The 20,457-nt window shown below is 37.8% G+C and overlaps 1 protein-coding gene across 1 annotated transcript in view; it reads left to right on the top strand.

The window, feature by feature from the left end:
- The first annotated feature begins 9,348 nt into the window (after positions 1 to 9,348).
- Positions 9,349 to 20,457, top strand: part of LOC142353372 (pregnancy zone protein-like) — a 153,043-nt gene continuing 141,934 nt past the window's right edge. Inside the window, exons 1-4 of the mRNA XM_075405604.1 lie at positions 9,349 to 9,484; positions 9,700 to 9,822; positions 16,973 to 17,130; positions 20,261 to 20,371. Of these exons, the coding sequence (XP_075261719.1) occupies positions 9,360 to 9,484; positions 9,700 to 9,822; positions 16,973 to 17,130; positions 20,261 to 20,371 (517 nt within the window). The 5' untranslated portion in view covers positions 9,349 to 9,359. The remainder of the gene's footprint in view (positions 9,485 to 9,699; positions 9,823 to 16,972; positions 17,131 to 20,260; positions 20,372 to 20,457) is intronic.

The following is a 20,457-nucleotide window of genomic DNA, read 5'->3' on the forward strand; positions in this document are numbered from 1 at the left end:
ACTGCAAAAATATCTGATAGCCGAGTTAATGGCAGTCAGTTCCCATTCAGCAAGCTAGCAGATGACGTACTTTCCGCTTCAGAAAACATGTTACCAGATAAACTTAAATAAAAATATTTGTGTGTCTGCATAAGTAATTTACTTTTTTTGCGTATTTATTGTCAGAAAAACAACAACCAGTCTGCCCACCTGAAATCAATTTTCGAAACAAATTTGAAATTGCATGTGTTATACAGAGTTACACATTATGGATGCAAATTCATATATTTTGGCCAAACCAGTCGACACCTTACATCTAGAATTTCGGAACATCAAAAGAGGGATTCCCCTGCGAGATAACACCTGGCTGAATGTTTTATTACAGCAAAAAACATTGAATGAAACATTGTCGATGAAGTGGCGGCGAGTATGTGGCGGCAAATGATGGCGGGAATTGACCTTAAAATATTAGTTCAAATGCAAAAAAATTTACTTTAGAAATTCGAAAATTATTGAAATTTTTTTGGTATTTGTTCATTCGAAAGTTTGTCAATCCCAAAAGTTGAAGGAAAACAACAGATAAGAATGGCAGTGAAAAATCTTTTTCAGGAAATGAACACGAAATACCCAGGAGTTTCAATATTTCCGGAGAAAAGATTTTGTTTTGTTGGTCTATTAAATGTAATTAAAATGTTTTAAGTGTAAATTATACCCAGTAATTTCAAAAAATCGTTGTTACCTTAACTGTTTTTGTAGGATTTCATAGAGATAGCCAATGACAAGTGTACATACTTTAAATAAACTTTTTTGGTTCTGAACAAAATTCAAGTAAACCTGAACATGAAAGCAATGATCGAAAGTGTTCGTTTTTCAAATCAAGTTAATACTTAATTGACACTTCTTTTCTTTTCTCTGCAGCAATAATATAGTGTTCTTTCTCTTAGATGAAAGAAAGCTGCTGTCCAATTGGTCTCTATATGTTCAAAATATTTATTCAAAATCAACACATTTTTTATTTTGATTTCTGATGCCTATTATTTGCCGCCCCTGAGTTGACATATAACGTCTACGACGGCAACGAAAATGAACAGTATGTTTCTCCTAGACTCCAAGAAAGCATTTGACAGTGTCCCTCATAGGCCATTGATAATTAAAGTACAGGGTTTTGGTATTGGAGTAAACTTTTTTATTATACTCTAAAGTTACCTGAAAAACAGAAAGCAATACTTTAAGTTAGTGAAGCCAGCTCGGAAACAACTGAAGTAGCAAGCGGAGTCTAATTTAAAGTAATTAAATGTAATTAAAATGTTTCAGTTGAATTTTTACTAAGTAATCTCAAAAAATTGTTGTTACCTTAACTTATTTTGTAGGATTTCATAGAGATAGTCAATGACAAGTTTTTATACTTTAAATAATTTTTTTTGGTTGTGAATAAAAATTAAGTAAACCTGAACATGAAACCAATGTTCGAAAGGGTTCGTTTTTCAAATGAATTCAATACTTAATTGACACTTCTTTTTTCTCTACGGCAATAATATAGAGTTCTTTCTCCTAGATGAAAGAAAGCTGCAGTCCAATTGGTGTCTATATGTTCAAAATATTTTTTCAAAATCAACACATTTTATATTTTGATTTCTGATGCCTATTATTTGCCGCCCCTGAGTTGACATTTAACGTCTAGGACGGCAACGAAGATGAACTGAATCTTACTCCTAGACTCCAAGGAAGCACTTGACAGTGTCCCTCAAAGGCCATTGATAATTATAGTACAGGGTTTAGAAGTAGCAAGCGGAGTACCAAAATTATTGCTACTTGGGCTTTTACTTTTTATTATCTATATTAATGTTCTGCCGCAAAAGGTAGAACAGTGTGAACCATTTGACTACCCGGACGATTATAAACTTGGCACAACCGATCCAGTAAAATTCCAAGCCGATATTGACGAAATAGAAAAATGGTGCTCAGATAATAAGATGGAATTAAAAGAAAAGAAATGCTATTTTTTAGCTGTCAAAAAAGAAAACAACTAAAATTTCAGGCTGAACGGCCAACAATTCTCGTCAAAATATGAACAGAAAGATTCAGGGGTGATTATAAAAATATAAAAAGGACCGTGTACACCATCCGGCAACGATGGATGTAGGTCGAAACATAGAAGATGATGAGTAGCACTTAGCCGGATGCTGCACTCCAAGCTGTTTTCCTCCAGACTAGGTAAAGACGGCCCAGTCACAAAAATCACCAACAAGGGGAGAGGAAAGCACCTATATATATAAATATATATATATATATATATATATATATATATATACATACATATGTATATATATTTATGTATATATATATATATATATATATATATATATATATATATATATATGGCACACATAGTGAACTGATAAGGAAGGATTAAAATAAAAATAGGATATCCAGTATTAAGCAAACCAATAAAAATGTGAAGCAGCCAAACACTCATTGCAACCTTGCCTCCTCCATGACGGCGCTAATTGAATTCTCACTAGGAATACGAGGCTACGAGGCTTCATGGCGCGACATCCCCTCAAGCAGAGAACACAGCTCCTTAGAAGTTCGAAGCTGATTTTTGTTCGGATGTAGCTTATAAAGTCGGCGTATGGCTCTCCGCGTTTTTCGCTGATCTTTGTTGCAAGTTGTTTCATAACGCGCGATGCTGATGGCACATCACTACCCGAGTAAGCAAGAACCAGTGCGTTGAAACTGCTGTGTTCGGTTTCGTGGTTTCACTCTTCGTACTTATTTCGATTGATGCTCTCGTGACATTTGTATTCATCTTTTATGATCTTAGAACAGCTCTTCGCGTGAGGGTTGAAAATCTTCGCATCGAAGAAAGTGCGATTAAAGCAGGAGCCCCACAGACCGTTTGCCTTGATGTGCAGTCGATTGTCATCATCAGTAGTGGTGGAATTACTCGAGAAAGTTTCTTTATCGAGCGATTGAAGTTTTGGCTCTATCTGGACGTGGCAAACGCCATCCATCAGGTTTGCAAACCCGTGTCTGATTTCGTTGTGCCGTAGGTGCGTATACCCGCCTTTGGCGCAATGTTTTGATAACGGAAGCGCGTTAAGACAGCTAGACGCTCCTTTCTCCGAGGCCAGCTGGATAGTATACTTCACTTATGTTAGATTTTTTTTTTAATACTGGATTTTTTCGAGATGAGTTCACGTTGCATGTCTGCTTTCTGTCTGAGACTGATCTTGGTTTGTTCTAATTCACATTGTTGAATTTCGGATGAATCATTACTGAATGGCGCCAATGAACTTCAGAGTTAAATTGATTGCTGAAGGTTTTTATAAAGGTCTTGTGGGAGGACGATGTTAAGCCCATCAATTCTGAGGGGGAGAGAAAAAAATTCTCTTTCCTCTTGGAATATTTCTTGGCCGACGATGTTCGGTATGACGCGGCCAAGCCGCTCCTCCACCTTGTCCAGAATCCCGTCCATGGAGGGTGTAGTACGTGAGAGGAAGCTCAACTTCTGTTGAACCCCCTTCGTCAAACATGCATAGGCATTCTGGGGAGAGGTGAAAGCAAATTGACCAAATCTGTCCAAACTTTTTGTGTATTTAATTTCTGCATCTTTCAAGAAATTTTTACTGGCCTCAGAGCTACCGATAACTGATCCCAGGACTCAAGCGCCCTGTGTGATTTCCACCTTTGTGCCTGAAACTCAGTTGACGCTTGGCGCTCGCCTCTTGGCTTAATTATCAACTGACACTTCGGAGGATTGACAAGTTATCCGCACTTGGGACCAAGCTGAGTGAGCTTGTCGAAGAGTGCCCTGATATCTTTTAACTTACCGACGACGCTACGATCAACATCATACCATTTTTGTGTCAAGGAGTCGTTCTGAAGTCTTGATTCACGTTCTCTAATGCTGTTCGTCTATTGAGCACGTTAAATGTGTTGTTTGCATCAATTAGTAGAATTGCTTCGTTTTCGGGATCATCAAAACTGTGGCGAAGCGAATGTATGGCATGTTCTATTCCGCATTTCTGGCCCAGGCGCAGCTGCATGTTTCCACCGTGGTATATTAGATCTTAACTGATGCAGTCGACAATTATGCGTCCGGTGATGCGACGCATTACTTCACCAATACCAAAATGTCTCACACCTGGACATATATCCAGAGCCCTTAGTCGATAACCATTGTTTGCAATCAAATCATCTGGTGGTATTATGGACGTGGCCAGCCTATCAGCAAACTTGTCAACAAGATTGCACAGGTTCGTGGAGGTTTAGGCGAAAGCAGAAAGTAGTCTACGCCAGTCATCGGCACAAAGACGTGAAGGCCCGGCACTGCCATGAGTCCTCATTGCATGCTTTCGGACGAGCCTAGAACTGATTTTGTCGAAAACAGCCGGGTGGTAGGGAAACGTGCGTGGATGTTCGCTTTGAATGCAGATGGGCTCCAAGGGTTGCCCTTCAGGATGTTTGGATGAAAGCATAGTTTGGAGATAAAAATCCAACTTGAAAGACATGTTAAGAAACGATCATTTCAACTTTACAATTGAACAAAACCAAAATGAGTTTAAAGCAATATACGTAGGTTTTTTAATAAAAAACTTGTCGATATGCATCTGCTACATCAAGTCAAAAATGTTTTTTACTCAGATGTAAATGTTTTGTAGATACGATTGTATATATGTAAAAATTCGTTTTAAATTTCCTTAAATGATTGATTTTAGTGATTTGCATTTTATTTTCTGGCTTTTCATTTTAGCATTTTGTATTGTTTATAACCTGACTCAGAGTTCGAAAACGTTCGTAAAAAAATTTAAATTGACAATCTTTTTTTAAATCTTGATCAAATCTGTCAATTCAACAAGCCGAAGCCCAGGAAGGGGCAAGTTGAGTTTTCTATGTCATTTTAGCTAAATCAACATGGAACAATTACAGATTGAAAAATGGTGAATATTCTGGCGGCAATTTCACTTTTCCATGCATTAAAGCCTAAAAACAGCAAACATCCAAAACTGTTACTCCCGTACGTGACCGCCATTCCGGGTCTTTTGTTCAACCCAAACTCCAGAAACGCCAAAAAGAACATAAGAAAAGCCTGGCACAAGGGTCACCTGAAAGACCGCAGTGATTTTGTGATTTGGCACGACGCCTTGAACAACTCCATCACCCCTCATAAACGAGCAAGTGACAACAGGCCGTGTGATGTAGAGGAGTTGGTTGCCTTTTTACAACGTCATTCGGATAGAATCAAGGCGATAGTTTACTGTTAAAGGTATGGCGCTAAAAACATTTCAAAACAGCTGTTAAAATTGGGAATTTTAGTGATCCAGTCAACGAAGCATTTGGTGTCAAGACGCAATCAAAAGAACACCAACATCATCAGCAGATATTTCCATCTACATCAGGACCCCGACATTGAGCTTAAATAAATGGGGTTAGTGTTGAAATATCAATCTAATCTACGGACACTGCTGAAAGAGAACAGGGGAAAAGGAAACTATGCAAAAATCAACGGGAGGCAAAGAAAAAACAAAGGCTCAGTGGTAAGTGATAGCATCTGTTGGTGTTCGCTCACCAGAAGTCTTTCACAAACCTTCAGCTATGCTTAAAGTGCCAAGATGTTGGTTGAGAAAAGTTTTGCAAAAAAGAGACTGTTGGAAAACCATACTTGGACTATAAAAACAATGTGTGTAAATATGAAAGTAGCAGATGCCGAATAAATTTTCTTAAAAATTGCCTTAGCACAGATATTATACCGGATTTTTTGAAATTTCGCGTTCCGAAAACACATGTTTTTTTCGGATCAAGCAGTGCATAGTTTGCAACTAAAATTGCTAAGGTCGGAAATTTCCACAGCACCTGACACGCAGCGTAAATGTGACCGAAAGCAAGCTGCTGGTGGAAAAGTTCTCCTTAAGAGTTTAGATAACCACCTATTGCCCTCCGTAATTTTTGTTTTGCGCAACCGAGTTCGCAACCATGTAGTCAATTCTGAACAAAGACTGCAGGGAAAAATTTGCTAAATTTTGTGAAAGGCAAGACAAGCCGCTGAGAGCATCTAATGCGAAGACTGTAGCGGTTTTAGGTAATATCATTTGGCCGGGATTCGTCAGGTACTTGCTCGCTTTTGGTCCAAAGCATCCAATAAGGGACAAGTTTAAAGAGTTGCATTTTTGGAGGACATAGACAGTTTGATAAAAAATCTGCGTGAGAACAATGTACCAGGTAAAAAACTGTTCGAAAATGAGGCGGCAGCAAAATGGTACTCAAAAAACATCAGAGAAATACCTTTAGATAGAGCGTTAGCAAAAGTGCAAAAATATTTGCGTGACAACGCCCCATACCTAGAACAACAATGAAACGTCTGTTTGAATTAGCCGTCACCAACGTCCATTTCAAATGCAATGAAAATTGGTACTGCCAGAAAGACGGGTTGCCAATGGGTGGGTCCTTGGCGGTGATTTTGGCAAACCTTTGGATGAAATTGTGGGAGCCACAACTGAAATTACAGACACCTAAATGTAAAACCAACACACAATCTAGCACTTGTCGCAATTGCGAACACCGTTTGACAGCACGTTCCAGGGGTGTTGAGTGTGAAGTTTGTAATAGATGGTTCCACGCAAAATGTCAGCCAATCAGTAACAAGGATTATGATAGCATGGAAAATCAGTTCTGGATGTGCTCATTCTGTCGTGAAAATGATCAGACTGACATTAACCATTCGTCCGAAACTAAGTTTTTTCTAATATATGTTGACGATATTGTGAGAACAGTTAGAGGTGACACAAAACAGCTGTTAGATGCGGTCAATAACCTCCATCCAAATCTCCAATTTACATTAGAAACAACAGATGATCAAAACAGTTTGCCATTTCTGGACATGTCAATTAATGTACAACCGGAGGGAAACATTTTTTGCACATGGTATCAAAAACCATCAGATACTGGAACAATTCTTAACTATCGTAGCTGTGCACCCCTACAACTTATACAGGGTAATACAGGGAACAATACACCACCTGTTCTGAGCCACCAGCAATTGGGAAGCGTTCCATGAAGCATTGACAAAAAATAAAGAAATTTGGGAACGTAATCAATATCCTAGGCATTGGGTAGGGAATATCGTCAAGGATACAATTAACCAGCTGCGAATGAAAGATCAAAGAAAAGGACATAGATATAACGCGGGTGTAGTCGTAAAACAACAGGAAAAAACTGAGAATTAACAATTTGTATTACAGTACAGAGGCAACATCTCTAATAAATTTGTAAAGAAGTTGAACAGAATTCATCCTGTACAGACGATTTTCAACACTCGGAAACTTAAGAGCTGTTTACCTAGCCTCAAGTCTAGCTTTAATAAAGATCTCAAATGCCACGTGGTTTATTAACTCTCTTGTAACGGATGCAAATCTATCTATGTAGGGCAGACATGCCGACGTATTACCACAAGGGTTGCAGAGCATGCCAAGGTGGACTCACCGATGGGAGCACATGCAATCGAGTGCAACGGTGATAAAACAGCTTTCCATTGGAAGATATTAGACCAATGCAGCAACCAATCTAAGTTAATGACAATAGAGGCGCTCTATATAAGATTATTGAAACCAGCCATCAACACGCACGACGAATACCGAACACAATAATTGACACTGAAAGCTTAATTTGGAGATAAAAATCCAACTTTAAAGACAAGTTAAGAAACAAAAATGTCAACTTTACAATTGAACAAAACCAAAATAAGTTTAATGCAATATATATATATATATATATATATATATATATATATATATATATAGGTTTTTAAATAAAAAACATGTCCATATGCATCTGCTACATCAAGTCGAAAATGAATTTCTACTCAGATGTAAATGTTTTGTAGATACGATTGTAGATATATAAAAGTTCGTTTTAATTTTCCTTGAATGATTGATTTTAGTGATTAAAATTTTATTTTCTGGCTTTTCATTTTAGCGTTTTGTATTGTTTATAACCTGACGATTAACTCAGAGTTCAAAAACATTCGTAAGAAAGTCTTAAATTGACAATCTTTTTTTAAATCTTCTTCAGGATGTTTGTCGCGCAAAGTTTCGAGGACCGGTCTACCGTCTATGAGATCGGTAGGTGTGAGAACGCCGCCTTTATGCTCATCCGAAAGAAAACGAATAGCATTACTGATCTTACCACGAGACATGAAATCGTTTAACATCTGGAGGTCAGAGTGCTGCTTTTTGTTCCTTGAATTTATTCTCATTTGGATTGCCTTCGCTTCACAGAACAGTTATGAGAAGTTGCAGCTGTGCCATACACGCAGTCTACGCGCGGTCTTACTGTTCGATCCATCGTCCGTGTTCTTTGTTCGACTGAGAGTTAAGTTCGACCGCTTATATCAATAAAACTTTCTTTGTTCGACTGGTTATATCAATAAAATTCATCTGGAAATCTGATTGTGAAAACCGTCGCATAAAAGCCTGGAAAGTACTATTTCCTGAAACGAAACGTCTCTACCAAGTCTAATGTAAAAACAAATACATATGAGGGCTCTGTTGTACCGGTAATAAGCTACGTTTCCCGGCTCGCGTGCAAGCAAAACTGAAATGAAGGATCTTGATAAAGTTCAGCGCAAGGCATCAGATCGGATTTTGAATGATCACAGCACTAATTGTAAGACCAGACACGAAAAGCTCAAGGTCTTACCAGTTTAAATGAATTTCGAACTTCATAACGTAGTAGTAGTAGTAGGACAGTCTTTAGGGTCGGAGCCCTCGGGTGTGGAACCCTTCAGTTTTCGTTTGGCACGAGTTTTTTCATTGGATTGCAGATTCCACAGTTGCATAGAAGTCTCCAAGTGCAGCCGTCGAGTTCGTTGTAGCTTCTGTGGAAATAGTTTTGGTACATCTCTGTCAGAAGTTTCTTCGTCATTGGCTTCTCCGTTGTCCTACTGATGTTGTCCTACGTCCTTCTTTTGCTGTCTTTGTCTGAGGGAAGTTGATATCGATCTACAATAAGAGTAAATTCAGAGAGGAATACTATGATAAAAACAAGACAACATAATTTTATACAATTACTAAAAACACAAAAAAGCTGACGACGATTTTGGACAAGATCCAGCCGTATTTTAAACATAGTTTCTAAACAAACATGTACATTAACAAGCGAAGTCAACCAACAAATCTCAATTAACTAAGATCTACTGAAATTACTCAGATGTAAATTCATGTTCGTGGATTTTCATGTGCAATTGCGGGCATTGCAACCCAAGCCATAAAGTCAACTTATGTGTGAAGTGACGGGCCCCAGCCCGGAATCAGACTGATTTGAAGCCTAATCTACTACTATTTTTTATATTGTTATATTATTGCAATTTAAATTTCATTTAAATGCTTGGTACAGCTTCATTTAGTGGTCAGATTTTTGTTTTTAGATTCTGTATGTTCAAGTTACTATTTCTTCTCTTGGGCATTTTTGCTGCTGCCTTTGGTGCAAATGAAAAGAGTCCATGCAGGTATGGTTTCATGCTTTGTGATTAATGAAATCCGCTATAAGCTCCCTGTGTCTTTTTAACCTCATGTTGTATGCTTTTATTATACAATTGCACTTCGTAGAAATTGAGCGTTGGTATCAAGTTGATGTGTGAAAATCATTGCCCGTACAGATCAAAATTTTGTGCGTGTTTTGTGTTCATCTGAATCCACAGCCTCATTTTCTTTTGTTTTTTAGCTTCCTGTTATACGGTGCAGAGGAAATTTCGAATGGCATTGAGTACAAGGGAGGAGTGATGTGGCATGGATGTTCAGGTGGCTCTCCATCTGTAGCTGGTGTCATGGTCAAGTTGTATCATGAGTTAGTACAATTAAGTTTTTAATAGCCGCCTTATCTCAGCTGGCAATTTTTGGGCTGTTTCTTTTACTTTAATGCAACGCTTTGACACGGCTACTAGAGCCTAGCCTATTGCTGTAAGTTTTGAATACAATGCGTTTTTGTGGTAATTTTGAATACAATGCTGTGATGTTTCATAGTGGGGCCTGACGCTTCCGTCCATTGGGTGGATCATACCCCCTTTTCCTGTTGTTTCGATATGCAACAAATGCGGTCTGTAGTAGATTTTTATACGCTGCTGTGATGTTTAATTGCTCTCAAACGAAGTTTGGCAATTACATTAGTCCTGCCGGTCTTTTATGCGATTTTTTGCTTGACCGATTTTTTGTCTGACCCATCTGACTTTTCATCCTCAAAAAAGGGATAAACAAGTAGCGCCCAGCGGGCATTAGGCGCTCTCGGAGCCTCTCAGCTCACTATTTTCCAAGTAACTGGTTCACAGAAACTGTTTTGGGGACTTAGGATCTTTTCCGTTTGTACCCCCAGTTACAGAGCACACGCCATTACATTGTAAATCATTGTGTAAAAATATGGCACGTGCGTCTGGGGGTGCAAATAATATGCGCCCACCAAGCGGGGGGGGGGGGCAAAAACGGACAAGATCCGAGACTTATACTTATGGTGTGAAGGGCGGCTCTTAGAGGTTGACCCCAACCCCTCCTCCCACCCATATCAGCCCCTCTCTCGTTTCTGTTCTTAAGTGACCAAACTGTATACAAAGAAAAACTCTTCAAAGGAAAACGTGTCCGACTTGCAAAAATACCTCAAATCTCCCAAGACAAAACAATTCCCTGACTTAATGTACTACACCATCACTGCAAACGGACAATACCAGGAGACAATAGCACACACCGACACCGAGAAATGCAGTTTGTTCATCGACTTCTTCTCCGATGTCTTCATCGTCAAAGGGCAAATACAGCAAGAACAAACATACCCAAAATCATAGCTCAATTACCTCACCATCTCCGAAAACGAAATCGAAGAAACCATGTGACCTCCAGATAAACAAACCATGTGGACCAGATGACATTGGTATCATCATTTTTAAAGAACACTCCAGCGTTAGCGAAATTACTTAAACTAGTCTCCTAGACGAGCCTAAACAAAGGAAAATCTCCCACTAGCTAGAAGATCTCCGAGATCACCCCAATATACAAAGAAAACGACCGCGCTGACATATCACAATACCGTCCAATCAGCTTACTCAAAAACGTGTCCAAGGTCTATGAGAAGATTCTCTTCGCCAGGATGTACCCCCTGGTCGAACGCCAACTCAGAGACGAACAATACGGCTTTCGACAGGCAAGATCAGTAGTCCTGCATCTAGTAGTCTTTCTAGATGAGATTTCCAACCGCATGGACAGCAAAGAATGCGAAGAAATCCTCGCCCTATATATTGACTTCCGCAAAGCTTTCGATAAGATTACCCACCAAAAACTCATATCCAAGCTGCGAGACATGGGAAATGGTGGGAAATTGCTAAAACTGCTCGCAAGCTACCTGATAGACCGACAACAAAGGGTTAAAATTGGACAACAGAAGTCTTAAACGTCCAAGGTCTTCAGTGGAGTACCACAGGGCTCAATCATGGGGCCTTTAGAGTTCATCGTGTACATCAACACCTTACCCAACTGCGTAAAATGAACACCGGCGTTTCGATACGCTGACTTCAAAGTTATAACATCAAGTCTGCAAGAGGCTGAGCAAGCAACCAAATCCATTCAACAATGGGGCAACGAAAACGATATGGTCCTTAACCTGAACAAGAGCAAAATCCTGTCAATCAGTGGTGAAACGGTAACCACTGAAGAAAATCAAAGTCTCGAAATCGTGAAAAACCAAGAAGACCTTGGGTAATCATGCCTTCAAACATATCCTGGGCTGAAAACTGCCGAAAACGAGTTAGCAAGGTCTGGAAATCCTTCTATGCACTAAAGAGAATTATTTCACCCATCGCAAACCTGCCAACCAAGCTATATGCTTTTATTGGTTATATTGTTCCAGTACTCACGTATGCATCTCAGGTGTGCTACCCCTCAAAACTTGAGTCCAAGGCACTCGAGAGTACAAAAAACAGCCACTGAATGGATATGCAGTTCAAGGGACGACTAGAGAACACAACTGACCCGACTCAATGATCTCCTGTTCTATCTGTCATAAATGGAAACTACAACATCAATAGTTCGACGATACCCAACTTTAAATCAACAGAAACAAGACAAAGCAAAGAATTCGAAGATCGGAAACACAGACTGAGAAAATGCGACAAAAATTTCAGAACCCGGGCGACGAGACTATACAACATAGTGGGAAAATTGACTGACAAACCACCGAGCAAGAAGTTTCTGACGCAAATGTACATGACCTTTATTCACAGACGCTACAATGAACTTGACAGCTGCCTCTCTGGAGAGTCTTGTGCAACTGTGGAAACTGTAACCCCCGTACAAAACTTGTGCTAGATGATAATTGAAAGGGTTAAACACCCAAGGGTGAGACCCTAAAGCCTCTCCTACTACTGCTTCACCCTACCCCCAATCCGCACCCCTGCTCATCGTTCAGGCCGCAAAGGCGCCGTGCAGCAAAAAACCCCCCTCTCACTGTTGCCCCCCATTGTTGCCCCCGCTGCGCTCACCTCACCCCTTCAACTAAGCTAGAGCTAGCCTCACTAAACCGTGGCTAGCTACTGCCGAAGCCAACCGTTCGCCGGTCGTTTGAGAGCAATCCGCCCTACGTTAGTCGGTTATGTTTCATTGTGGAGGCTCACTTCTGTCGGTTGGGTGGATCATACCCCGGATCTTTTTCGTTGGTGCCCCCAGTACGTTACGCGCCCCCCAGTTACAGAGCACGTGCCATTACATAGTAAATCATGATGTAAAAATATGGCACGTGCGTCTGGGGGTGCAAATAATGTGCGCCCACTAGTCTGGGGGGTTTCATTTAGTCGAAGAAATATGACCAGTTTAAATCAAGTTTTGGATTTTTTGGAATAATTTTCTGACCAATCTTTATTCGTCTGTTTTTTGGCTTGTTATTTCTACTTGTTTTTTCAGAGGTATTTCAATGTTTTTGTGCCTAAGAAGACAGTTGGTTTTTTGGTAGGGCAGGGTGTACTGAAATTTAATTTAAAAAGTTTGGAATTCTAATTTTTCTAATTATTTTATATGCTGGTTGCTGATCGAACAAAAAATAAAGGTTTTTCAAGAAAAATTATTGGGAATATTTTGGGGACTCAAGTTATTTCCTTCTCATTTGTTCCTTTCTGGGTATCTATTGTACTGTTTTTCTCCGTAGTGATTGTTGCTTATTGAGAATAAAAACTAACTGTATAACGTGGTTTTTCAGATCTCATTAGTTTTTCTGTTGCTCCAAATTTGATGAAATGATGAATAAATTGGTTCAATGGCTTATTGTGCCTTCCGACTGTCTTTTTTAAAGTTGCGTTTACACATTTTTGAAGTCAAATTGGAGGGATCAAAGGTATTTAAAGTGGTTACTTTAACCGGCGCAGATGCGAGTGGTTGTAAGGCGTGAATTCATACATTCTGAATTTAAAGATGGAATTGGAGAACAATCAAGTATTAAAACAAGTTCTTGGTTGTTAAACAGAGTTTTTCGTGATGTGCTGCAATTTCATGTGTATTTTCAACTGGGCCTAATATTCTTCGAGAATGTTTTTAGGAGCTCTTTGTTTTAATTTTGCTTTCTTATACTGCCTCAAAGAGTAGCTAATGATGTATACGGCTTCGAAACGATTTCTTTCCAAGTAATAAATATCTAATATTTTTGCTCTGTTTTGCGTTTTTTTTATTATCCATTCTTTGTCTCATAAATGGCTCTTCTCCAAGGCTCTCATGAAGGTTGTTTATAGCTACTATTTTTCATCTAACTTTTTAGCTACTTGTTTTCAAATTTTCAGTTCCGCCCGTCTTTTAGTTCTTCGAGATGATCTATCGCTAACAGCCGTATTGACAGGTCTTGTTTACTCTCGGATAGTGCAATAACAAAGCTGTTTTTTATAGGTAAATTCCATCTTTAGATTTTTAACGACTTGTTCATTACATATTTTCAAATTGTGTATATGTTTTTTTGAATTATGCGTTTTTGTCGTTCTCTTGTTGCTTTATCACTTATTTTTGTTCATGAAAAGTCTTATTGACTCTCTAACGAGGCATAAATAAAACTAGTTTTCCGCCTCGGGAAGATTTCATTATGGTCTGAAAAAGGACTTTCCTTACCAATGTAAGCTCTACTACTGTGGTTGTTTTAAACGGTGAAGTAATAAATGAGTGAAGATGCGAGTGGCTGTAAGTAAGGCGTGAAATTATTCATTTTGAATTGAAAGATTGAGTTGGAGAACAAGAATGTTTAACAACCAAGATTTTGTTTTATTACTTTCTTGTTCTCCAACTCCATCTTTCATTTCAAAATGAATAATTTCACGCTTCACTTACAACCACTCGTATCGCACAAATCTTGGTTGTTAAACAGAGTATTTCGTGACGTGCTGTAATTTCAGGAGTATTTTCAACTGGTTTTAATTTTCTTCGAGAATGTTTTTAGGTGCTTTTTAATTTTGCTTTCATATACTGCAACGAAGGGCAGCAAATGATTTATACGGCTTCGAAACGAGTTCTTTTCAGGTAGTAAAACTATAGTAATATTTCTCCGTATTGCGCTTTTTTGTTATCTCCTCTCTGTCTCATAAATGACTCTTCTCTTAGGCTCTATAATGAAGACAATTTATAGTTACAATTCTTTGTCTAATTTTAGCTACTTGTTAATAGCCGCCCTCATCTTCTGAGTCGGCTATTATAGCGCTCCTATTTTAACAATTCAAAGAATTTGATTTGTATTGGGGCGCTGTCTTTTTTTTAAGATCTGTTCACATATTTTCATGATTTTTGAAGTCAAATTGGAGTAGTGATTTTGGTCACGCCGAAACAGGAAATTGAGCGAAAAAGCGAGTGGTTTTGCGGCGTGAATTTTTTTCGCTCTAAATTTAAAGTAGAGTGAGAAAACGGTGTTTGAACAAAAATTCGCTGTATCGGTAGTGGTTTTTTGTTCACATGCGGCAATTTCACTTTGATTTTTACTGTTTTTTCGATTTTTTGGATCGGATTTTTTTCTAAATGGTTTTTCCAATCCATTCATAGTCCGTTCTAGGTCTAGTTTTCTGTTTAGTCAGTGAAAATTCTTTGAATTGTACGTCAGGACTTGTCCTGCTATGTTTTTTTATTTCGTCGAACTTTTTTTCGCTTTATACATTTTGCCGCTTTTTCGACACTTTGCGTGAAAACTTCTCTAGGCTAGTTTCACTCTTCTGTCATTCTGCTCAAAGCCCTTTTAAACAGCAGCTGCTCAGCAAAGCAATTCAAAATGAAGAGAGTCAGTATAAAAAAATCAAAGTCAGAAATAGAACGGGATAAACCCATAAAGCCCATTTTTAGATGCCCGGTCCTCGAACTTTGTTCTCATAAGTTTTGGGCGTGAAATCTTTTGGTCTTCTCTAGGCTAGTTTCACTCTTCTGTCATTCTGCTCAAAGCCCTTTTAAACAGCAGCTGCTCAGCAAAGCAATTCAAAATGAAGAGAGTCAATATAAAAAAATCAAAGTCAGAAATAGAACGGGATAAACCCATAAAGCCCATTTTTAGATGCCCGGTCCTTGAACTTTGTTCTCATAAGTTTTGGTTACTATCTATAATGCTTATTGGTATTGATAATAGACCCTGTAGTCTCTCACTGAGAGACAGGAGTATGTTCAATTTCGAAATGAAATCAAAATAAATGTTTTTATACAAAAATCAATTTTTGTTGATATTTTCTTTTCTTTCAATCCCAATAGAGTTATGGCAATCAACGGCGGCTATTTTCCGGCAATCTGCCGGGTATGTTTATCAGAACTTTTCAGATGTCCGTTATTTTTTTCAGTTTTGCCCGTTTTGTGATTCTTGGGATGACCTGAGATAACTTTTCTCCTGCCAGTACAGCAGCAGTTACAGCTGCAGAAGTTTTTTTCTCTTCCACTACATATAGGAAAGCTTAACATCATACATCCAAAAAACTACCCAAATGGCTTTGACAACTCGCTTCAAGTGTGGGGGGGGGGGCATCACACAAACGGAAAAAATGCACCATCTGTGAAATAGGTCCGCAAATGTCTGGGGTCTAGAATTAACGAAAAGGGGAATGAACATTTTGCCCGGGTAATGCAATACGTTACGACCAAGGTGAGCCTTGCACTCTCACACAGCTGTAAATGTCTGAGTTGCCTTACGTCGCTCACAAACTGAGGCTGCCACAAAACTTATCATCGGCCATAGTTCCTGAGGTTTGATTTGCCCCAGTGTCAACCTACTGATTATTTAAAACTTTTTAATGACTGATTAGATCTCGCTATATTTTCCGTCCCTATGGCATTAGCTCATTGTTATTTGAATTAGGTTGTTCAATTTACAGGGATATCGTTTTCAATGCAGTTGCTTTTTCAGTTTTTTGCATCCTGTTTTGTTTATGGATTAATAAGATCAGTTGAGACATTGATGAACTTCTCTTCTCAATAATTGTCCTTTTTTCGGTAAGTCTTTATGGGAGTTATTTTTTCCGAAATACTTATCAAACGTTTTGTGCCCCTGTTGTTCCAAAATTTCTCAGTCATGTTTTTTTCATTTTGTCTGATCGCGTTTCGTCTGACGGGCTCGATTTTAATATTGAATTCTTGTGTTGCTTGATATCGTTGCCATCATTCAGTTTTTAAGAAGTTGAACTCAATAGGCGACAGTTAAAAATTGAGATCAAGATTGGTTTCATTTTTGCATTCTGTTTTTTTATTGGTGGTCTGAAATAATAAATTATAATAATATTAGCACCCTCTGAAGCAGGCCGTTATTGTTACTTCTATCCTGTCGTCCGAGAGCAATTCGCACTACTCTAGTCAATTATGTTCAACTTTTGGATCAAAATTAGCGAAATAAGACTAACAATAAACCATTGTGGCGAAATTGTTTAACTTCATTGTGAACTTAGCAAATCTAGTAAAAGCCTCCAAATTTGTTGGTTCATTACTCCATCCATCTCACCCTTTGACATGAATGTGTTTTGTGTTAATAGGGATGGGAGTGAGTTGGCTGAGACTGAGATTGCAGTGAGTGGTGATGGTTACTACCCCTACACTCTCATAGTGCCCGGCAATGCGTGTGTCATGGATGGACTGACTGGCCACAAAACCAAACTTAACCTGGTCGACTCAACTGTTCGTATTGGCACTGGTAACGTCTCACTTTTTTCAAATAGTTTCTGCATTACGTTAACTTTGTTTCTCTGGAAAAAAACACTGGAATTCCAATGTCAGATATATAATACCGTGGCAATGCGAGTGTATAAATAGTAGTGAATGAATAGAAATAACTGAAGTGAGAAAAAACACTTCTGGACAAAAAACTTCTGTACAAAATTTAGATCAAGAAAACTTAAAATTTCTTAACTTTGTAAAATCTTTTGATATTATGAAGTCATTCCATGAATTCACTGCATTTGCGGAAAAAAAAACGATTTCTTAAGTAGTTAGTTCGACATTTGAGTCCAAAATGAATCTTTCTCGATCGTTTGTTTTGGTGGTATTTGAATGTTGGAATACTCAGATTATGAAAAGCAGGGAGCCTTTTTTGAGAATATTTTGAATAAATGATTTTTTTGAGAATATTTTATCTTTTTTGAGAATATTTTGAATAAATAGAGGTCAAATGCCTCCACCTTACCCTATCAAATTTGCATTGGTTTCTTAATAGGCAACTAGAGTTTTGAAGAGCACCGGGAATGAGGACATAATAGATTCCCAATTTTTGGCAAAATTATTCGGTGTTTTGAGCGATTATGCCTTGTGCATGCATATTTATGCCTTTCGAAACACCGTCAGTCCATTTTAAAGCAGTCAAATTTTACAGTTAAAAACTTATCGTAGCTAAAACTAATTTACTGCAGCGATAGGAAATGAATGCGTAAATATTTTTCGTGAGTCTTTTGCACTCCTACACGCCACGTCAAGTCCCCCCACCCCCCACATTTAATCTACATTTTTAAGACCTTCTGAAAGCTTTCATCGCAATCATACATGGCATTGCTGGAAAAAACAAGGTTATGATATATTAGGCTTGACTTTAAATCAGTTCAGATTTTATCATAGTAAAGAAAAGAGCGAGTAAAAATAAATAGAGTCTGTTCTGATTGGAAAGAATTGAATTGCGGAGTTCTGCGAGGATCAAGCATTGGGGTGATACTTTTTATTATATACATTCACCACATTATATTGACAGTATATGCAGTGAAAAATGTCTGCAAAACAGTACAATTTATTCAATTTCTGAATGATTCAAATATTGAAGCCGTTGGATTGAGTTTTGAAAACATAACCATGATTGAAAAAAATACTGGCTGGAGTTAAAGTTGACTGTTAGTTTCGCCTGTACTGCAAACTGGCTTTTAAAACCCAGGTTGCTTATATCGAGACGCGATTCAGCGGGAAATTTGGTATCATTTCAAAAACAAGTTAATTGATTACTATAATAATACTTGTCCATTTATACCCTACGGTATATGTATATGGACGCTACAGTCATATTTAAAACTCATTTTCTTGATCCGAAAAAAATTAAAAGTACGGTTTCCCCAGAAATTGGACAATTATTATGATTTGCTTTTTAATAGACTCCCTCACCTTCCCAGCCCACTGTTATTGTGGCGCAAATTTGTTTTTACTTCGTCAATCGAAAATTTGTTTCGCTTTACATTATTTCACAGCTTGTTCAATATTTCGGGCGACTACAGTTTTCACTTCTCTTGGCTAGTTTCATTTTTGCTCACTCTGTTTAAAATGCTTTCAACAGCAGCAGTAGCTCAGCAAATCAGTCTAATATGAACAAAGTCAGTATCAAAAGACGAAATGAAAAGTAGAAACAGGATAAATCCCGGTTTTGAAGTTTTTTGTAATCAGGCAGAGTTACCAGCTCTATTTGTAAATTGTCATTCAATGCTAATTTTTTTAACCTCAGTAGGAAACACAGGTATGTCTTACTACAAAATCCAATCAAAATATATAGCTTTTTGATGACTATTTTGGGAATCGTTGATGACTATTTTTCTGCAATCTGTCGGTTGTGTTAATAGGTGTTGTTTTTGAATCATTAAACGATCAACATTACCAAAAATTCTATGACCATTTATTTTACAGCAATAAAATAGCGACTCGAAAGTGATTGAATCTAGTTCCTAGTTGCAATTCCTAGAGCGCAATTTCTAGTTGCAAAAAGCACACCTCAGATACTCGATTAGATTCCGTGGTGCCAAAATAAATTAAAAAGTTAAGAGAACATGGATTTATTTCGTCTGAAATAAAAAATGCTGACAGGTAAACCATATTTAATATAAGCCTTATTCTAAAACAGTCTATTCTTGTCAAATTGAAGGAATTGATCCTTTTTAATTAACAAGGAAATTAAAGATTATTCTGAAATTTAAGTGTAATTTCACGAACACCTATGTTTGTAAATGCACTTGGATTACATTATAGAAGGTAAACTACTAATTAAAGATTGACGCTTCTTTTTCTTATCGCCTATTTATTTAATAGCAAAAAATCGTTTTTAATAGCCGCGAACCGATAGCTGAGGCTATTATTGGCCTTCTCTTGGTTTTTTTTTTATTTCGTCGTCAAGGTTTTTGTTACGACCATATGACGTCACAACCACTTCAAATCTGCTTTTTGTTCATTCGTTCATGCAATTTCAACTGAAATGCGTGCGTGACGTCATTTTTCGCTCTTATTGGAGAAACTTTTTTGTTCATTTGTGTGATTAATTTTTTGGTGACACTTGACTTACCTCACTCTCAAAAATGACTTCCTCACTTTGAAATTGACTTTTATTTACTTTAATTCAAAGAGATAAGGTCAAATGTGTGTGTGTGTCACGCTAATTTAAGGTTATTTAAGAGCAGCTAATAGAAACAACAATAAGTTATAAAGATTCTTAATCAAATTTAAACATCTCAGTCCTTAATGAAAAGAGAAAGTTTCTTTTTTTGTCTGTCTTTTTTACCTTCTTTTTGAGACTACAGATCAATGAAGCTGTTGCGGCTATTTTCTGGCAACTTGCCAGCTATGTTCTTAATAGTATGAGTTTTTATTCAGCCATTTTGAATAATTGCGATGTAATATTTACCCTGTCTTAAAAACTGATTAGGAAACTATGAATTATCAATAAAATATGATGCGGTTGTTGTAAATTTTTGTCCCCTCTTCTGCATGCAAAGGTAGAGAGATCTAATCATCGAGTACCCAAATAGGTCACCAAGTGTTTCAGTTGTAATTGATATGACTTCACCTGTAAGAAGTTCTATTTATAGTGTCTTGGGAACCTGCGTTCACTTCCGAACCTGTTGAAGTAGCCTGCAGTGAAACATCCAAAGTGTTCTTGATCCAGTTCAACAAGCCAGTCTACAAACCAGGAGATACATGTTAGTATACAAATAACAGATGCACGTGCAATCTGTTTAATTCAGTCAAGATGACATCATTCGATTTGCGGATCTATTCTGTTTTG

The sequence above is a fragment of the Convolutriloba macropyga genome, chromosome 14 (assembly GCF_964194025.1).
Source record: "Convolutriloba macropyga chromosome 14, txConMacr16.3, whole genome shotgun sequence".
Taxonomy (NCBI): domain Eukaryota; kingdom Metazoa; phylum Xenacoelomorpha; order Acoela; family Convolutidae; genus Convolutriloba; species Convolutriloba macropyga.